This window comes from Hippoglossus hippoglossus, chromosome 3 (assembly GCF_009819705.1).
Source record: "Hippoglossus hippoglossus isolate fHipHip1 chromosome 3, fHipHip1.pri, whole genome shotgun sequence".
Classification (NCBI taxonomy): domain Eukaryota; kingdom Metazoa; phylum Chordata; class Actinopteri; order Pleuronectiformes; family Pleuronectidae; genus Hippoglossus; species Hippoglossus hippoglossus.
In genome coordinates, this window is record NC_047153.1 from 21858535 (window position 1) to 21876764 (window position 18230).

Here is an 18230-nt window from a genome sequence, read left to right on the forward strand (position 1 = left end):
TTGTGAACTTGGGTCGGAAGGTTGTGTCAATTCAGGCCTCACTGCCTTCTCCAGTGCTGACTCCCTCCCACCACTTCTGTACACTCATTCTGCTCTCTTTCTAAAGTCCTCTCTCCCAGTGAACCTCAGGTGAAAGCCTGAAGACTCATAGCCAAGATGCTGTCCACATCCTGAGTCTCAACCCCCGCCACCGCCCCCTGACCTCATCACCTCCCGTCTCCAGTCAGCTTCTCTTAACATTCACACTAAAGCGTCACACTGCATTCTGCTGAGGCACGGCCTTTGTTTGTTAACTGCAACGTAATTGTCCTGCAACACCCTCTCAAGTACTGAAGTAAGTGTGTTTCGACTTTCTGTGCATGCAAGCACTTTTCTGTGTGCAGATAAGTGTGTGTGTGTGTGCATTATAGTGTATTGTGTTAAACTTTTTAAAACATTTGCAAGATAAAAAAACTAGGTCAACTTATCAAAGTGAGGCCATGAAACAATACTAGTTCTAAGTGGCTTAGAAAACAGCTTTGATACATTTTACATCAAAAGGAAACACTGCAATGATATAAGAAACCCCTGACACATTATTGCAACTTCCGCCAAAGTTATAAATGACTATCTTTATTTTAGAGATAAATGGGAAAATGCCACTATTTAACACATTAACTTCATGCATATATATAGCAATATTTTTAAGAAGTTGTATGAGGTACTGTAACAGATATTGCTTTAGAACAGCCGCAGGCACATTTTAATCCATATCAGAGGAGTCTACGGTGACAGAAAAGTGACATTCGTTTAGTAAAAACAGCCTAAAGGAAGGGAAGTGAGGAGGAGAGGGTGTGTGTACCCCTCAATGCCCCTCGCTCACACACACAACACATATATGGTAAATCAACACCACTGAGCGGCACAGCAGTGTTGCAGATTTCTGTCGGACTCTGCTGCAATTTCAGCGTGCACACCAGCAATGCTTAGTAATCTTAGCAACAACTTGCAGCCGCTCTTAAAGCACCGACTATTTATGTATTGAAGTTTTCTTTTTAGTTCATAACTCGACCAAACTGACCTCAAGCCTATACCACTTGTTTTTCAGCAGTTCTGTCGGGAGACGTTGAGCGATATCCACTGCCCACACAGGATATACATATATTCTGATGCACAGTTAATACCCAAGAAAAAGCAAAAATGCTGTAATTACATGCAATAGCAGTGGAAGTAAAAGCTGTGTGACTGTACCCAGGGGAGGTCTGCACAGAGAATTCTGAGATTCATTAGCTGCTGGAAAGCAGATGACTCATTGTGGTCTCTCTGACCTCTTATTTGTTTTTCTCTCATTTATTCCCAACCTTGCGTCACTGGAGAACTTAAACATGGAGCAAGACGCCTGCTTATCATTCAGCAGAACACCAGCAGCAGTACAGACGAAACGCCATCCATAAAAAGGGAAAATAGAGATGTAATCCACCTCTTCAAAAATAAAAACGAGCAAAATTTAATTTATCAAAAACATTGTTCGGGCTCCGCCAACAATCATTCTTGCATTTTCCCTACAGCGCCGAAGCAAATGAACTGGCAAGAAATTGTGTTTTAAGAGAAAATTATGGCTTGTGAGTGAGTGGTTCTTTATCTTGCAGCACCCGTGTGGGGGGAACAGTGCAGCCCTCCCTCAGGCAGAGACTGCAGTTGAGGTTTGAGGCTGCTCTGGTATTACCATATACACTCACAGATTCACACACACAAAAAATACTGTCACACCTCATACTGGCTGTGCCATGAATATCAATGGTTGCTCTCCTTTTGGACTCACTCTACAAAACAGACAGTGAAAAATGTTCACGCATGACTACTTTTCCACCTGGCCCACTCCAAATATCCACTTTAATGGGATAATGAACTCACAATATAAAGGAATTGTGCATGACACCAAGCTGCTATGCACAATGCATGACTTATGTCACTGATTTTGCTCCTTCAAGGGATTATATTTGAGGGAGCTAACGCAGGTTGTGTGTCTGTGACATTCCAACAAGTCACCTTGACAGTGGTGTGAATAATCTTTGTAATAAAAACAGAAATGACATTCACTCTGGACTATAAAACAGCAGTTTTACTGTATGAAATATACTCAGATTAAGTATCTTTTTGCATTATTCTGAAAGTTGCTGACACGTTTACTATGTTCTCAGCCCTCCCTGATTCCAATTCTAGATAGTCCAGTGAGTGACAATCCTCGCTCATCACTAATGGGTAAATAAAGCTTCCATCCAGAAATAACAGGAAAATAATTTTAGTGAAATGTGTCTCTGGAGTGTGCAGAGATCCGAGAAGGACGTCTTTTCTTCCGTGTTGTCCCACTTCACAGACGCAGCTGGAACTGTTCTGACTTCTCTTTTGTCAGAGAGGAGAGCAGTCGGCAGAGGTGCCCTGTGCAACCATCCAGGTGCTGAGTGTGGCGCAGACAAGAAGAAGAACCCTGTCAACCTTTCTGATACGCTTGTCTGTGTTCAAACAAAGAGGATGCTTACACACAGGCATTATTGAAGAGATCATGCAGTACCTGCATTTCCTCCTGCCGGGCGGTTTCCCGAGTCCTCACAGCTGTGCGGGGAAACTATCCCGCAGAGAAATGACAAAAAAACAAGGAAACAAAAATCACAAAGCCAATAAGCAGCACTGAAGCTAAATTAGCTCTGTCTTTGTGGGAAAGAATGGCCCCGATGTTATTGACAAGGGAGACCCGTTGTGTTTTTGATCTCCATTCAGAGCCAAAAAAATATGCAGGATTTTTTTGTAGATGGTCTACAAAGACATGATTAAATTGGAAATAAATAAATATTAATAACAAAGCCAATGCAGCGCCAGATGTTTCTGTTAGTTACTCTCAGAATACCAGTATCCCCAAAGACCGTTCACTCTGACAGACATCAGGGGTGAACACACACGCGCACACACACACACACACACACACACACACACACACACACACACACACACTGAGAGAAAGAAAGAGAAAGGGAGGGAGCAGCATGCACAGAAAACAGCACATAATCCATCAAAGCTGACTTCTCGACTACCTGGTGACCAAACAAGTTCAAGAGGTACATTGTGACACTTCCCACTGGGGCGACTCCCTGCAATGTATGTGCTTATCACACTGTTAGATATTTTTTTAAAGGTTCCCCCCTGTTGTCTATTTGTGACAGATAAGACAGCCCCTCTGATAACAGTCAATAACTCAGTGAAAGTCGCTCAAATGTCAAATTTGCATCTGCACCAGAGTCAAAGTAAGCTGGTCAACTCAATCACTGACTCATGGGAAATAATGTTCACAATGTTTTTAAATGTGAATAAAATAACATAAGGTATGAAATAGCAAATAATTGATTCATTTGTATGCAGATAGATAGATAGATAGATAGATAGATAGATAGATAGATAGATAGATAGATAGATAGATAGATAGATAGATAGATAGATAGATAGATAGATAGATAGATGGATGGATGGATGGATGGATAGATGGATGGATGGATGGATGGATGGATGGATGGATGGATAGATGGATAGATGGATAGATGGATAAAGGTATGACACCAGCCTATTAATTCTGACCTAACAGAGGTTAAGCATGTCTGTTTAATGCTGTTCAATAGCAGACATGTAGTTTTTTCTGTGATTGTCTACTGATCCCAGAAGACGTGTTTTCTCTTCAGTTCCACTGGAGGATCAAACGTCAGGCTCAGTTACAGAACAACTCCTCCTGAGGTGTCACAGAATCTGTCTCTTTGACACTTCAAACAAGGTAGATCATAGTCTGCTGTATAGGTAACACGTAGCTCTTATTCATTTTAAATGTGCCACATGCAATCAATAATTGTTACATGATATAATCAAAGCATCACCATATATCAGTATGAGCTGAACAGCCCCTGTATTGATGTTATATTCCCATCTGCACTAATCAGACATTTCTGTATACAGAATAAACTTTGCAAACACAACCTTCCCTTTGTGACGTAAAGGGCAGTAATTGTGCACAGTAGAAAAAAAAACAGAGTGTGCAGAATTTGTAATACAACTATTTTTTGTAGAAAGAAAAATATATACAGCTTCAACAATCTATTTCACGCTCTCTGAATGGCAGCTTCGATTCAGCACCATGGACAGTGACACAAGGCTGTTCTGACTGTGGAGGTTTGGAGCTGACATCACTTCAAACTACAGCGTCTTTATTCTCTCCTTTTTTTTTCTTTATCTATTCACGTTGTTCTCTCTAGCAAAAAAAGAAGAGCATGTTTAAATAGTGCAACGCTCCAATGGCTGATAGTGAGTCACATTTCAGCACACTGCAATCTTTGTAATTATGTCTTTGATCCGAGCACCTGACCAAGCTTTCATTTTCTTTTTAAGTCATTCATTTAAAGGAAAGCGGCTAAGGTCTACGACTATAGAACATATTAATACATGAATAAGCTCTGTAGCATAGTGAACTATGTTGGAGAAAAACATCAGACGTGAAGAGAGTGTGTCACATGTATTAAAAGCATGATAGTGCTTGATGACAGAAAGGTAACCCTTTGAAAGAACTGTTGCACACTTCTGTTACATGTTTTCTTTAACTTGTTGGTGTCTCTGTGTGTGATAGAAATAATGAGTGAATGATTATTGCTAATGCTGACAGGGGTGGATCCAGGGGAAGGGCCAAGGAGGCACTGGCCCCCAGCTGAAATCTGATTGGCCCCTCAAGTGGGCGTGTCCTGTCGGTAGTCGTTTATTTTGGTAAACAAACTTACTAACAATACAAACAATAAATATGACAATTTGTTGGGGGAAAAAAGTTTCATCTTTGACTTGAACACAATGTCCTTGAACAAGGACAATTTTCAGTATCCAGTATATTCAATGATGTGTGACTTTGCTTAAAGCTACAGAGCTAACAGTAAACAGGGAATGATTTAATGTGCACCTCACTGAATCAGGAATGGATGCTGGACATATAATTGGCCCCCTCTGTATAAATTGGGGCCCCTTTATGGCCCCTGATTTTGAAAAATGGCTACTGGCTTGTATGGCAATACTATGAAAGCCATGTGACGCCTTTTTAAACTGAACACCTACTGTCACAGGCAACAGAGTCAAAAGCTGCCCCAGTGAACATAGGACAAGATGGAGAATATCTCTTGTATGTATACTGCCCTATTTAAAATGCCACCAGTTGATGTTAGCAGATGTAGCAACCACCAGCGGATGTTAGGGACACGTCTTCATTTATGTACTTTAGCATCATCAGGTGTTTCAGCCTTTTAATCACAGCCTTTTTTGAACACTTATGGCAAATTTGGAGTCGTTGGACAACTCTCTCATCACCATCATCATCAAAACATAGAATGGGGGGGATACATTTTGTAAGAATGATGTTTTATCCATCTAGGATAGCTTGCAGTAGCCCAACCCCTTTCTGAGACACTTGATTGGTTTTTCCTTTGTCATCCTTCAGTATTTCATTATAGCATATATATATATATATATATATATATATATATATTTTGAATTTTTTTTATTACAACCAATTCTCTACCATTTGAATGATAATGGTATTGTTACAACTTATTATACAATTGTTTTCATTTAAAAGTGTGTCATATTTCTGTGTTACCTACATCAGACCATGTGAACACAGAGCAGTGGGGATGGAGTTTCTATCCTCTCAGGTAGTTAATAGCATTCACCTTTTCCATCCCAGCTGTTAAGTAGTTCCTGTTACATGGTTAGAGCGAAAGACCAGCAGGATTGAGATCCAGTGCTACAGAGAACATTTCTACAAGACTTCACAGAAGTGGCTCTCATAACTCAGGTCTTCAGGACGTACACCTGTTTCATTTCTAAACATCTGACAGGGATGCTTTTATGCCCACTGTGCCACATGTATTTAGAAGAAAAACTACAGACCAGAATGCTAACTGATCTATATTTATATAGCCCATTCAGTGCATCTATGTGCAGCACTTTCTTTACCACATCACTCACACTGCCAGGGTTTAGTATCTTGCCCAAAGACACTTCAACACGCAGAACGGAGGAGACTGGGATGGAACCACAGACCCATGGTTAGTGGACGAAACGCTCTACCTTCTGAGCCACAGCCGCCCCTATGTTATAATGACAGGGCTTCATGGTCTACAAACTGTACATCATTGTACAGTATCTAAGAATTGAAAATGAAATTATTAATCAGAATAGAAGCATATAAATTCTCTGGAACCACAATTTTTACCAGTAAATTTGCAATAACCATAAAAATCTATTGATATTGAGCATCTACAGAGTGTTTAGGATTAAATGAGCTAGATGGCTGTGGCTCAGAGGGTTAGAGCAGTCGTCCACTAACCAGAAGATCTGCGGTTCGATCCCAGTCTTCGCCATTCCGCATGCTGTCCTTGGGCAAGATACTGAACTTTCTCAGAGAGAAAGCTGTACTGTGTGAATGGGTGAATGTAAAACTGAACTCTAAAGCACTCTGAGTGGCCGTCATGACTAGAAAAGCGCTTTATAAATACAGATCGTTCATTATTAAAGCTAATATTCCATCCACATTTTGCCTCGTTGCTATACCAAACCTAAATGACCTCACACAACAGTCGGAGCAGACCTTCACACCATTTAAATGTCCCGAGCTCTCTCCCCTCTACACAAATGTTTGCTTTCTTACTCTACCCTGTGGGGCCCTCAGCCATCCTACTCTCACGCGCTCATTATGCAAATATGGGCTAGGTGGGCGGGGCCTGCTCACCGAGAGTACGACCTGACGTCACGTTGTGAAGTGGCAGGCTGAGTGGAGAGTGGAGAGTGGGGGGGGGGGGGGGGCACTTAAAAAAAAGAAAAGAAATGAAAACACAAAGGATATGAGAAAATAAATAAATAAGGTTGATCTCCAAAAACAAGAGAGGAAAGAGGAGTAGTAGGGAGGGAGAGGCGGAGGAGGAGTGGAGAAGAGAAGAGGGGACATATAAGGGAGGGGGTGCAGTGTGCGCTGTGCAGTTATAAGTACAGAGAGAGAGGGAGAGTGAGAGAGATAGAGAGAGAGAGAGAGACAGAGATAGAGAGAGAGTGAGAGAGAGAGAGCGAGAGAGAGAGAGAGAGAGAGAGCAGCCCGCCGGCCCATTGAGGAAAGATGGCTACAGTCACTGCAAACGGAGTGCAGCAGGAGAATGGATTCAGCACCACGAACAGCGCCGGCAGGATGAACGGGCTCACCATCGGCCAGAACACTATTCCAATGAAGGACCACGACGCCATCAAGCTTTTCATCGGCCAGATCCCCCGAAACCTGGAGGAAAAAGACCTGAAACCGCTGTTTGAGGAATTCGGAAAGATATACGAACTCACTGTACTGAAAGACAGGTTCACGGGAATGCATAAAGGTTGGTTATTTTTATTTGGGATATGTCACTTTTATGCTCCTTTAGAAAAAAGAGGGGCATAAACGTCCCAGTTCAGGGGGACGGCGCAGGAAAAGTGTGTTAATTTGCAGATGTTTGGGACACACACGCATGCACAGACATATACATGAAGCGTGAGAGGGAGCACACGTGGAGGGGCACTGCCTCCCGAGCTGCAGGCGTGATGGTCCAGCCCGTCCACGTGAATACTACAGCTGAAAACGCCTTTGTGTGTTTACATTGACGATCATGTGGCTGCCGAGCATCCCGGTTTAAAGGGGGGCGGGACAGGCACGGTGGGCTGTTGTGTTATTTCTGCAGCTGCACACATTTCATCACAACTTAGAAGAAAAAGAAACAGCCCCTTCCTGCTCTCCTTCCAGTCCATTTGCCGCTGCACATATAGTCGCAGTGAAATAAAATGCTTTCAGGGGAGCGGAAAATGCAAAACCATTATCAGGGCAATCAGCACCGGTGATTAACGTGGTGCTGTAGTGCTGCTTTGACCTTTTCAGCGGGCTAATATGCAGCGTGCACGCTCTCAGACGTCATTAGCGCTGGAAAATACTATGTGCATGGCAGATGTATTGTAATGCTGCTGCTCCGTGGGCGGGTTGCAGTCAGGAAGTACAAAGCAGGATAGTAGAGGAGGCTGAGATCCAGCATGCATCGCCCCCCCCCCCATGCCAACCCTCACTTCACTCACACACACACACACACCCATTGTCTAAAACGTCCGGGGAGCTGTGTTCACTTAGTAATTAGTCAGACAGGCCACTGATAATCAGGGATCGATCACTTCTATAGCTATCATTATAAATGATAGTTGTAATAATGGATGTCAGAGTGTGGTTATAGGGCTGGAGGATGTTTTAGCTACAAAATAAAAGACCAGGTCCAGAATTCCACCTCTGTTACTTTATGCACTATTTATACAGTGGCATAGATATAATGACAAATTTTAAAAGAAGACGATTGAATTAAGATGTTTATCTATTATTAATTTTCTATTAGTGTTTTATCTTATTCTATTATGGGTCTAGTATTAGCAAAATGTAATTGCAAGCTATTATTTTTTAATATCATTATTAAATTAACGATAATAATTCAAATCCAAAATAAGGTCACATTTCCTGTTTTAGTCCGTGTCATTATAAGCAAGCTGTCTTGAGCTGCAGGTTTTTATTTTATTATCAGTGAAAATACTGTGCTGTATTAAAAAAACAAACATCTATATATATATATATTATCTGCTATTGCTGCTTGTGACTTATGGTATTTTGTAGATAGTTCATCTTTATTTCAGTTTTTATCATTTTAATAATTTCAAATCACACACACACACACCACAAGTTCACATTTGCACACAAGCATTAGCTGCGTTGAATTCACAATCAGCTCGCCCTCAGTAAAAAAATAATGTATTCACAGGGCAGGCAAATTATGTATGATATGTAAGTCAGTGGCTACAGTTCATGATCTCATCGATCAGCACGAGGAAAGCTCTCTTGTGGGAGAAAGGAGTGTTGGGCTCAGAATTACTTTCCTGTGCGTGCACGCAGCCCTGCAGGTCTCCATGCACCACCTGTTCCTCCAGCCATCAGTTGCTGGTGCTCAACACGCTCCTCGTCTTCCCAGCGTTCCTCTTTGGCGCCCGGTGATCGATTAAAACAATATTTCTGATGTTCATGTTGTTTACGCCTGTCCTCAACCATCCCTGAATGTCAACACTCTGGAGGATGGTTGCCTCGGGAAGGATAATCCTGTTCCAAAGCCAGACAGTGTGCCCGCTCAAATCATCCTCCACCAAGGCCACTCTGATGTATGCAGTATGCCCACTTCATCCCGCATGACATTCAAAGTCACTTTGGGAGCACAGGCATGCACTTTTAATAAGATTTCACAAATGCATTATATGGATGAGTTTTTCTTATTGGCCACTCACCTAAACCATGTTCATGCCTCCTGCCGCGTCCATGTATGATACCTGTAGACCGAAGCATGAAGGGACAAGAGTAAGGAAATGGGATTAGTGTCGTTAACAAAACATAAGTAGGTAGAGTGCAATCATTAGCTGTGTCAGTCAAGGAGAGCAGTTTAAAACACGGACTGAGAGGCCAGTCTGAAACAGAGAAAAGCTTCTGTAGGGGAAGTGAAGGTAAAATGAGTCACTTACTTAACTGTGACTTCTAAATGCTGCACATTTATTCAAAGTGAATTATGTTGTAAACAACTCACTGAGTCTCCCATATAATTAGATTTAGTCTACAACTTTTAAATTAAATTGTAATTTATGTTTTACAATTTAAGTCTTACACAAGTCCACTTAACAAAACAGAAATATAATATTTACAATGATAGTAATTATAGGAACAAACTGTAAATCATAAACAATTACATTGGGTCTCATGATGCTGGTGAATATTATCACCCTCTTTTGAGATGTAAAACCCTGCAATGAAATTGTATACTTTAATTTCATCAGTATGTATCTGTTTGCTGTATTTGAACTGATGCTTCTGGATGTTCGGCTGTTGTAGCTGCAGAGCTGTGACACGGTTGTGTTGTGGACAAAGGGAATATCTGACAATTCCCATTTGACTTGTGGCTAAACGCAGAACATGATCAGGTTCCCTCGGGTTAAAGGTTCTATATCACAGAGTGTGCTCAGCATGTCGATACCTCGGAAATCAAAGACTCTCCTCTGCTTCAGCTTTCAGGGATGACCATTTAATACACAGGTTTATGGAATATAATCATTTTATATGGTTGATCATTGTGATGGAGCTTTGAAGCATCTTCCAGCTCATTGTGTTGATTTTCAGTTTGATTGTTTTCACTGATGACAGAAAGTCATGTAGTGCCGAGCTACAGTGGAGCATTAGGGACCAGCCGATGAATATACTGGAGCATTTAGCAGCTAGAGATTCACACGTTATCATCAGAGCAGAACAACAGAGCTGCTGAAGGGAGAGTGAAAATTCAACAGGTGGCCAAAAGCATGACTCCTATTATAATGTATGCTAATTGTTATGTGTCTGCTAGATATGTAAATTAACAACCATGTGTCAAATCAAATTATGATGATTGGTGGTGAAGCGTGGACGTTTGAATTCCTCTGGGTTGGTCACATGTCGGGGTCACATGTGGAAGACTCACCGTAGAAATCCCTCGTATCAGTGTTGATGCTTCTTTATCTGCAGCTACAGGCCTGTGGGTAGTTTCATTATCACCCGATGTTGCACTGCACTGGATGAATGGTATTAATCTGCACAGTGTTGTAGCTGTGGAACCATCATCAACAATGTTTAGTCATTTCCTGCGCCTCTACACAAAATAAAGTTTGGTAATAATATTTTGTCCATAGATTATGTATTACATTGTGGTTTAAAAAGTAGTTTCTTTTCTGTTCGCTTCACAAAAAATGGGTAATGTGCCATCGGATAGTGGTTGGCTATTATGTCAAAGGCCTGGGAGGCATCTAATGTTGCAGCATTATCCCACATTCAATTCACTTTTTTATCATAAACAGCAACACAAACATTTCTCACAGCAGGACAACAGGAGAATGGGGGGATGATATAGCTTGGATCGACTATCCCTTAAAAAAAGAAAAAAGAAAGTTCATAAAGATTTAGTGCGGTGCTGTAAATTTAGTTTGACTACCACTTCCACATGCCTCTTTAAACTGAGTTTGTGGCTGAGAACGGTTTGATTTGTTCCACACAGATGATGTATATGGCTGTAGGTTATCAGTTAGTAAAACATATTTAATGGATGATTTGTAGCATCTTCTTTTACACAGACCCGTGACATAGAATCACACCACAATTAAGAGCAGATCAAAATATGTCATGTTTGCTCACGACTAATTCACGTGGACCGTGCCGCATCAGTTTGAACACATGTTTTGTGCTTTGTGAATTCCTACTTTGGGCATGTGAGGTGCCTCCAGGGACTTGTCTGAATATCTACTTGTTACATTTTTCCTGTACGCGTCAAACCGCCATCGTTTCAGAGAGAAAATCTTTTTATTTGTTCCCTTAAACCAATGATTACATCCCACCTCGGAGTTGTTCAACGCTGTTGCCTTTAATGTGGCTTTGATAGTTTGTGGGTCGTCAGGGAGCCTTAGACTATGCGTGGGATGACTTGACACTATTGGCGGGCACGACGCTCATCATTGTGTGCTGCAGCCAGGTCGTGCTGTTTAACATCCATCATTTCGGCGAGCACTACATTATCATAATACTTAGCGTCGGTGCCAGAGCGCGTGCATTGTTCAGACATGCTGAATGTTGGCGGGGGGCAAATCTTTTGCTTGAGTCGCGTAATCTATCAATCCGTCTCTGATGCTGAGAGGTGGGACACTGAGCCGCAGCACACAGCCAGGAGGAAGAGATACAACGAGTTTGTTAAATATCTTCATCCATTCTGCTCCCCCTCTGTAGGTCCATGCAGTGTAATTGGCTATAAATAGTCCGACAATTTGACATAAAAACCCCTCACAGGCTCTGACATGTCAAAAGTAAACCTCAGCAGGGCACTAATATCTACTCGCAATCGACTCATAGGCTGTAACAACAAATCTTTGAAGGTGTCCTGACGATTTGTAGACAGTTTCTTTGTTGAATTCAATTCTGTTGACTTATAGTAATGACCAGTGAGTTACAGATCCATGCTTCTGTAGGGTTTTATCCACCGAGTGAGTGTTATAGAGGAAGCGTGGGGCAGTGACTGACAGTTTGTGTAAGTTGAGTGACAGGTGTAGTTTAAGTCTACAGAAAACCTGTTTGATCATTAGAGAGGGGGCTGTGTGTGAAGCAGACAGCTGAACAGCCCACTCCGAGTGGAGATGGATAGAACGACTGAAAGAGGCTCTGCAGGTAATAGCGTGGTTAACATGAAGAAACATGAAGCGCTGGCTGAATCCTCACATCGTATTTGTCTCAGTACCCGTGAGGGGGTCAGTCCATCACACTCTGCAGCATCCTGTTGTTTTACATATTTTTTTTTTAACGTGCCTGGATATTTCTCAGAAATTAATTTGCATCCTTTTCCCGGTTTAATGAACATTCTGGGATCAGACATGTGTGAAGAGAGCAAAGGCGAGCAAATTGCTCATGATTCATGAATTCACTGCTAATGAATTCAAATTTTATACAAATGTTCTCTAAAGTTATTTCAATTACAGGTACCTGATGCTTTAAAAAGCACAATTTACTTTTAATGCCTGGATGCATGTAATTGTGAGCACATACTAATTTCCATTTTAAAACAAATTGTAAGAAGAAGCGTTACAGGGGGAAAAGTTCTTTAAGTAATTACCCGGAACGTGTCTCGCAAAACCAACAACACATTTCCTGCTTCTGTCTTTGAACCAGTTTGCAGGGTTTAATTTTTCATTTTCCTTCAAATATAATTTGCTGAACTTTTGTCCATTGCTGAAATTATAGTGTCTTAAATTGTCTTTGATTACCAAAGTATTATTTTCACCCCACTTAACCTGCTCATCACAGGACGCCAACAGTCCTTCTGTTCAACCCCCACCAGAGCTCAGTCTTCGTTTCAGGACCTTGTCCACTTGCACCTCCTTTTCTTCTTCTCACATTCAACTCATCCTCCAGTCTTAAGAACATTAGCTTCATTCAAAATTTAAATCACAGTGGAAAGTTGAAATATTATATGAAGAATTTGCTTAAAGCATATCTTATCTTAAGCATTTAGTTTTACCATGTTTTTTTTCTTTTTCACTACAAATAGTATGTCCTTGACATTACAGTTAAGAGATCTTGCTTTAGATCACTATACATCACACAGAAGCAGGTCTTTTATTTTACAATTAACATTATTTTGTGGCAGTGTAGTGTTGTGCACCTTTTAGAAATCAGTTTGCACTTTCTGCTGCTTAACAAGTGGTATGTTCTTGCAATTTTTGCATGGTTGCATACCGAGGGGACAACAATGATAATGTGTAATATGAATGTAATCCCATGCCAATTAACCGACCCTAAAATTTAAGATGACAGCGCTAACTTTCTACCAGCTGCTACGTCCCTGTTCCCTCCTCACATTATATCACTGTGCCTCTTCTCATGTTCTTCAAGCTGAATGCTCATCTGTTCCACAACTCGCTCTCCCAATCACCGACTCCTCTGGGCTTCATGTCCCTTGAGCCCACAGTGTCGGATATGAAGCTTTCTTAAACTCCTGCTGATTTCCCACCACCACAAGGAAGCAGAGGCATTCATCTTGCCGGTCTGAATATATAAAGGCTGCAATGCACTAAAAATCTTTAATTTAAACTCCCAAGTCCAGTGCCCGTTCTCAACCTGCCTGTTTGGAGTGGACTGTTCTCTTGGCCTGTGTTAAAGCTCCAGAGATACTTCCGAATTATTGCTTGTCATTAGTGAGTCCTCCTCAAACAGTTCTACAATATACTTGTTTATTGATTGTGTATTGGCGTTGTTTGCAGAGCTTTATATAAACAGTCTATGGTGCAGAGTGAAGTTGAAGACGTTGTGCTCATCCTACCTGGTTTATCAGATTTTATAGTCAATGTTTATTCTAAAATGAAACTGAATTTGCTTTATTAAAGTTCACATGTGGGGTTTGTATATAAGTTTGAATGATTTACTGTGGTCTGTTAAGCCATCAACCCAAATTTACAGATTTTCAAAATAAAAGATCTGTAATTAAGCTAAATGGTTTGTTCTTACTTTGAATACAACTTGCCAAAGAGGAAGTGATTCCATGAATGTTGTTGCAATGACAGAGATCAGCACTCGTGAATGTGTCAGCCTGATATGGTGAAATAAATTAAATTATCTAAATGATTTGGACCTGAGGTTTGTCCCAGTTTTCAGCCACTGCTGTAGATGATCAGAGGATGTAGAAGAAGACCTGTTAAACTCAATCCACAGACTGAGTGTTAGCACGCTGCCTCGTCCTGGTTGACTGCTGTAGCGCGCTGGTTGTCTGTTACATTTTTATTATTATTGAACGTATCATGTGTCTAAATCGTAACAAAAATCAGCACTGCAATCTTTTTTTGTAATTTACAATACACGTGTCATGTGTAAAGCAAATAAGATGAACGGTTAGCTCAAGATGCATTACATATACAGACATACAGACATGAGAGACGTTTATGGAATTAGTAGGTAGATGAATGCTATTTTTCTTGAAGCAACTGGACAACATTTGCAGTGGGTTGATGTTGCTTCCCTTGTTTCAGATGCGGTGCCATTGGCTTTGAGAGTGTGTCTGGAAAAACCGAGTCAGTGTTGAGGATCTGTATTTAGGTCAAGTAAAAGTAGCAAAGTACTCCATTAAAAGTAAATGTTCTGCAAAGTACGGCAATTAAAAGTACTCATTATACAGAATGGCTTACAGTATATGTGGTTTTATTTTTATATGATTAATATATAAGTGCTACTTAAATGTTGTAGTTGCTCAAGGTGAAACTGATGTTAACTGCTTCATAAACCGCTGGTTTATGGAGAGTTTTTGCATGTAAAATATTAATCCTAAAAGTACGTGGTGGTGTATAGTTTAAAGCTTCATAAAGGAACAAGTGCCTGTTTTGAGGCACAGTGCTTGAAAGCAAACAACAAAAGAAAAAAAGTGAAAAGATTTTTTTTTTTAATTGTCAGGTTTCAGGAAAATGCTGGACTCTAAAGGCAAAAATAAGGAAGCTGAGACAAAAGAACTTTTCAGGTGCTTAATTAAAACTAACCTGACTGTGAACAGGTTTGCTGATTGTCAGGTTCAAGGTTCGGGTATAGGAGAGAGTTTCAGAGATCCAGTTTCCAGAGTCCAACCTGGACAGGCAGCGGAGCAAGCAGGCATCTGAGTGAAGTGGTCAGCAGAGCGTGGCAGAAATTTCAGGTATTAGGTTTTTAGCAAAAACCAGAATAGGCTGAAGAAGAGTACGAACTTCAAAGTTCAGGAACAGCTGGAGCGTGTCTGCCACTGACGGTGTCTGAAGATCTGGCGGAGTCTTGATAGATGAACCGGTTCTAATGCTTCAGGACGTATTGGACAGTGTGGCTCAGGTGTGCAGGTGAATTGGAGGGACAGCAGGAGCCATGACAAAACGAAACATAGACAAACAACACACAAGAGGGAAGAAGCAGGGGGTGGGAAATAAAAGGAAAAACTTGGCTGGAGGGTTTTTACCCCAATAACTTTAAGAAATCATCAAATTCCTTCATTTCAAATGAGAAAGATTGAGAAAGACTGTATCTAAAGATTGACAAAATGAGTGCTCCCCAAAAGTGAAGCCAAGGCATCTCGATCGCCCTCTGGTGGCTGGCTGCAGTGTATTTCATAAATCTCTCCTCCACCATGTTTGTGGATTGGACATGAACCAAACTGAAAAGTCAAAACACATGTTGAATAATATTTTCTCAAAAATTATTTCTGTAATTTTAGTTAGTTCTTATTATACTGACGTATGTTCAATTTGGTTTTAATTATTTATTTGATGCTACCACGACTCCATCACATGATGACATTGGCGCAAGATGACTTTGTTCCTCTCTGGGATATGTTGGCTTCATTTCTAGATAGGGGCAGGACGTGGAGAAGTGTTGTCCATCTTTATATACAGTCTGTGGTCTAGATCAACTTTCCTGGAAGGACAATGGCCCAAACACTTTAACTGGTAAAGCGCCGTTGCTCCTGTATTAGTGCTGTACTGATTTCTGTTTACAAACTCACACCACGTAAAATATCATGTGATGAAATCTTGCTAAGATATATAAAAAACACTGGCAAAGCAGCAAGGTGACAAATATATATATAAAAAAGACCTTATAGGGCAGTAGCAGAATGTCAGCAATAGCCTACGATTTCAGCTTCTGCTAGGACATGGCCCCCCGGGGCCTTGGTTCATGTCCCACAGTTTTGTAATGTCACAAAGGATGAAGAGTGTCACCCCAGGCCCCCAAACTTTTCTGCTTTGCTGTGTGACACGCTGTTTCATCATTGTCATTTAGGTGATTTTTCCTCTTGAGTAACTGCCTAGTTGTGGAGGAGGTTGAAGGTTGTCGTGAATGGGAGCTCTCTTGGCCGAGCGCCAGAGTGTGCCGCTGGGTTTCGGGGTTGATGGGTGCTATGTGCTGCACGCCGGGTTTTGTCTGTATGTGTGTGAGTGTGTGTGTGTGTGTGTGTGCGTGCGTGCGTGCGTGTCTCTCTTCCCATGGGAATCCTTGGCAGCAGGTGTGACATGTAGTAATGGGAAATTATGCTGCATAGTGCAAAACCTCTTCTGAACGGGGTCACCCACTGTCAACGCTGCCAAGCACGTAACACAGCAACCACTCAGTCTTTAATAAAAGCCGACTTATTTACTGATGCATATTCATTCTGCTTTCCTCAATTTTTCCAACTTAAAGAAAAGTCTCCAGAGATGATACAGTTTCAGCTCATCAGCAGAGCTTTATTAATATGTAGGCAGTTAAAACATGTGCATGCTGTTTGACTTTGCTCTCCAGTGTCCTGTTTAACAACTAATTAGAAAGAAGTATAAAGGGTTTTAGACGATGAAAACAAGTGGCTGGAGTGAGAAAGAATTTTCCATGACCCCTCTGCTTAAACTCCTCCTCCATGATCACACCACTATGTTTATGTTGTTCTATTCTACCTTGCTTATGTCATTTTACTATATTAAAATCAATAGATTAATAGAAAGAATTAGATGACAAATAATAATAATAATACAAGGTCTGTGGCAAATATTTTATTCTGACAGGCTAAAGAATGAAGGTATGCACAAGGCCAGTAAATCTAATCTGAAGCTGTATTCATTTTTTGAAAAGAAAGTGTAAGATTTTAATCTAACCCAGCCCGTTATTTTCTCGGAGAGTATAGAGCTATTAACGTCAGGGAGCCACATTCCAGCTGTCAGCGCAGTGTATGAATTCCATTGTAATATAATACATGTTTTTGGCAATAGCTTGTAAAACTCCAGTTAGTCTTATATTATGGCCCGGTGTAGATTGGAATAAGTTCAGTGAAGTCACAAATCTCTGGGTTCGTTTGGAAGGCTACAATGTGGTTTCTGGAAGACGACTGTAGAAACGCTTCATCTCTGAACAAACAGCCAGAGGGAGAGAGGTGTGAGGCGGCTTTCACATCGACTTTGAGACCTTGATTTCATTTGTTACTGTGCAATCATTTATGATGTTTAACTTTTTATTGCTTTTGTATGTTTTATTCATTCTCTGCTTTTAAACATTTAAATATTATTTTATTTACATTTTAAGTCGGTTCAGTTTGTTTTAAATGTGCTATATGAATAAACTTTGACTTGACTTAATTTAAATGAGTTTCATATTCACAAATGTCCATTTATATCCTTTATATGGCTTGTACTTTTTCCTTTATAATCAGTATTTTTACATTTTAAATATTATTCTTGATGGATATTTAAAACTAAAATCCTTTAGATTACAGTATCATCATGACATTAAAATGACCCTAACCCTAAATTCTCAGTCACCAGATTTTCTTTCTACTTCATCTTTCTTTTTTATCATTAATGGTGGTGTGTAGTTGTTTTATAACTATTGTCTGGTTGAATTAGCCTTTGTCTCTCATGTCTCCCTGTAGGATGTGCCTTTCTAACATACTGTGCCAGAGAGTCAGCACTGAAGGCCCAGAGCGCCCTCCATGAACAGAAGACTCTGCCAGGGGTAAGTGCCCCCGATCTGCCCTCTGTCATAGGCTAAAGCCCCCGGGGCAACCAGGGGATCTACATTAACATAGGAGTTATATCACAGTTGCTCACAA

The 18230-nt window shown here is 40.8% G+C and overlaps 1 protein-coding gene across 9 annotated transcripts in view; it reads left to right on the top strand.

Moving 5' to 3' along the window:
• The first annotated feature begins 7048 nt into the window (after window positions 1–7048).
• The window catches only part of si:dkey-205h23.2 (CUGBP Elav-like family member 4), a 135438-nt gene continuing 124256 nt past the window's right edge, over window positions 7049–18230 (top strand). For 6 of the 9 annotated variants that reach the window (XM_034581788.1, XM_034581787.1, XM_034581789.1 and 3 more), the window contains exons 1-2: window positions 7049–7415; window positions 18051–18133. In XM_034581788.1, coding sequence (XP_034437679.1) covers window positions 7166–7415; window positions 18051–18133 — 333 coding nt within the window. In that variant the 5' untranslated portion in view covers window positions 7049–7165. The remainder of the gene's footprint in view (window positions 7416–18050; window positions 18134–18230) is intronic. The other 3 variants (XR_004613515.1, XR_004613514.1, XM_034581784.1) reach the window with 2 other exon arrangements.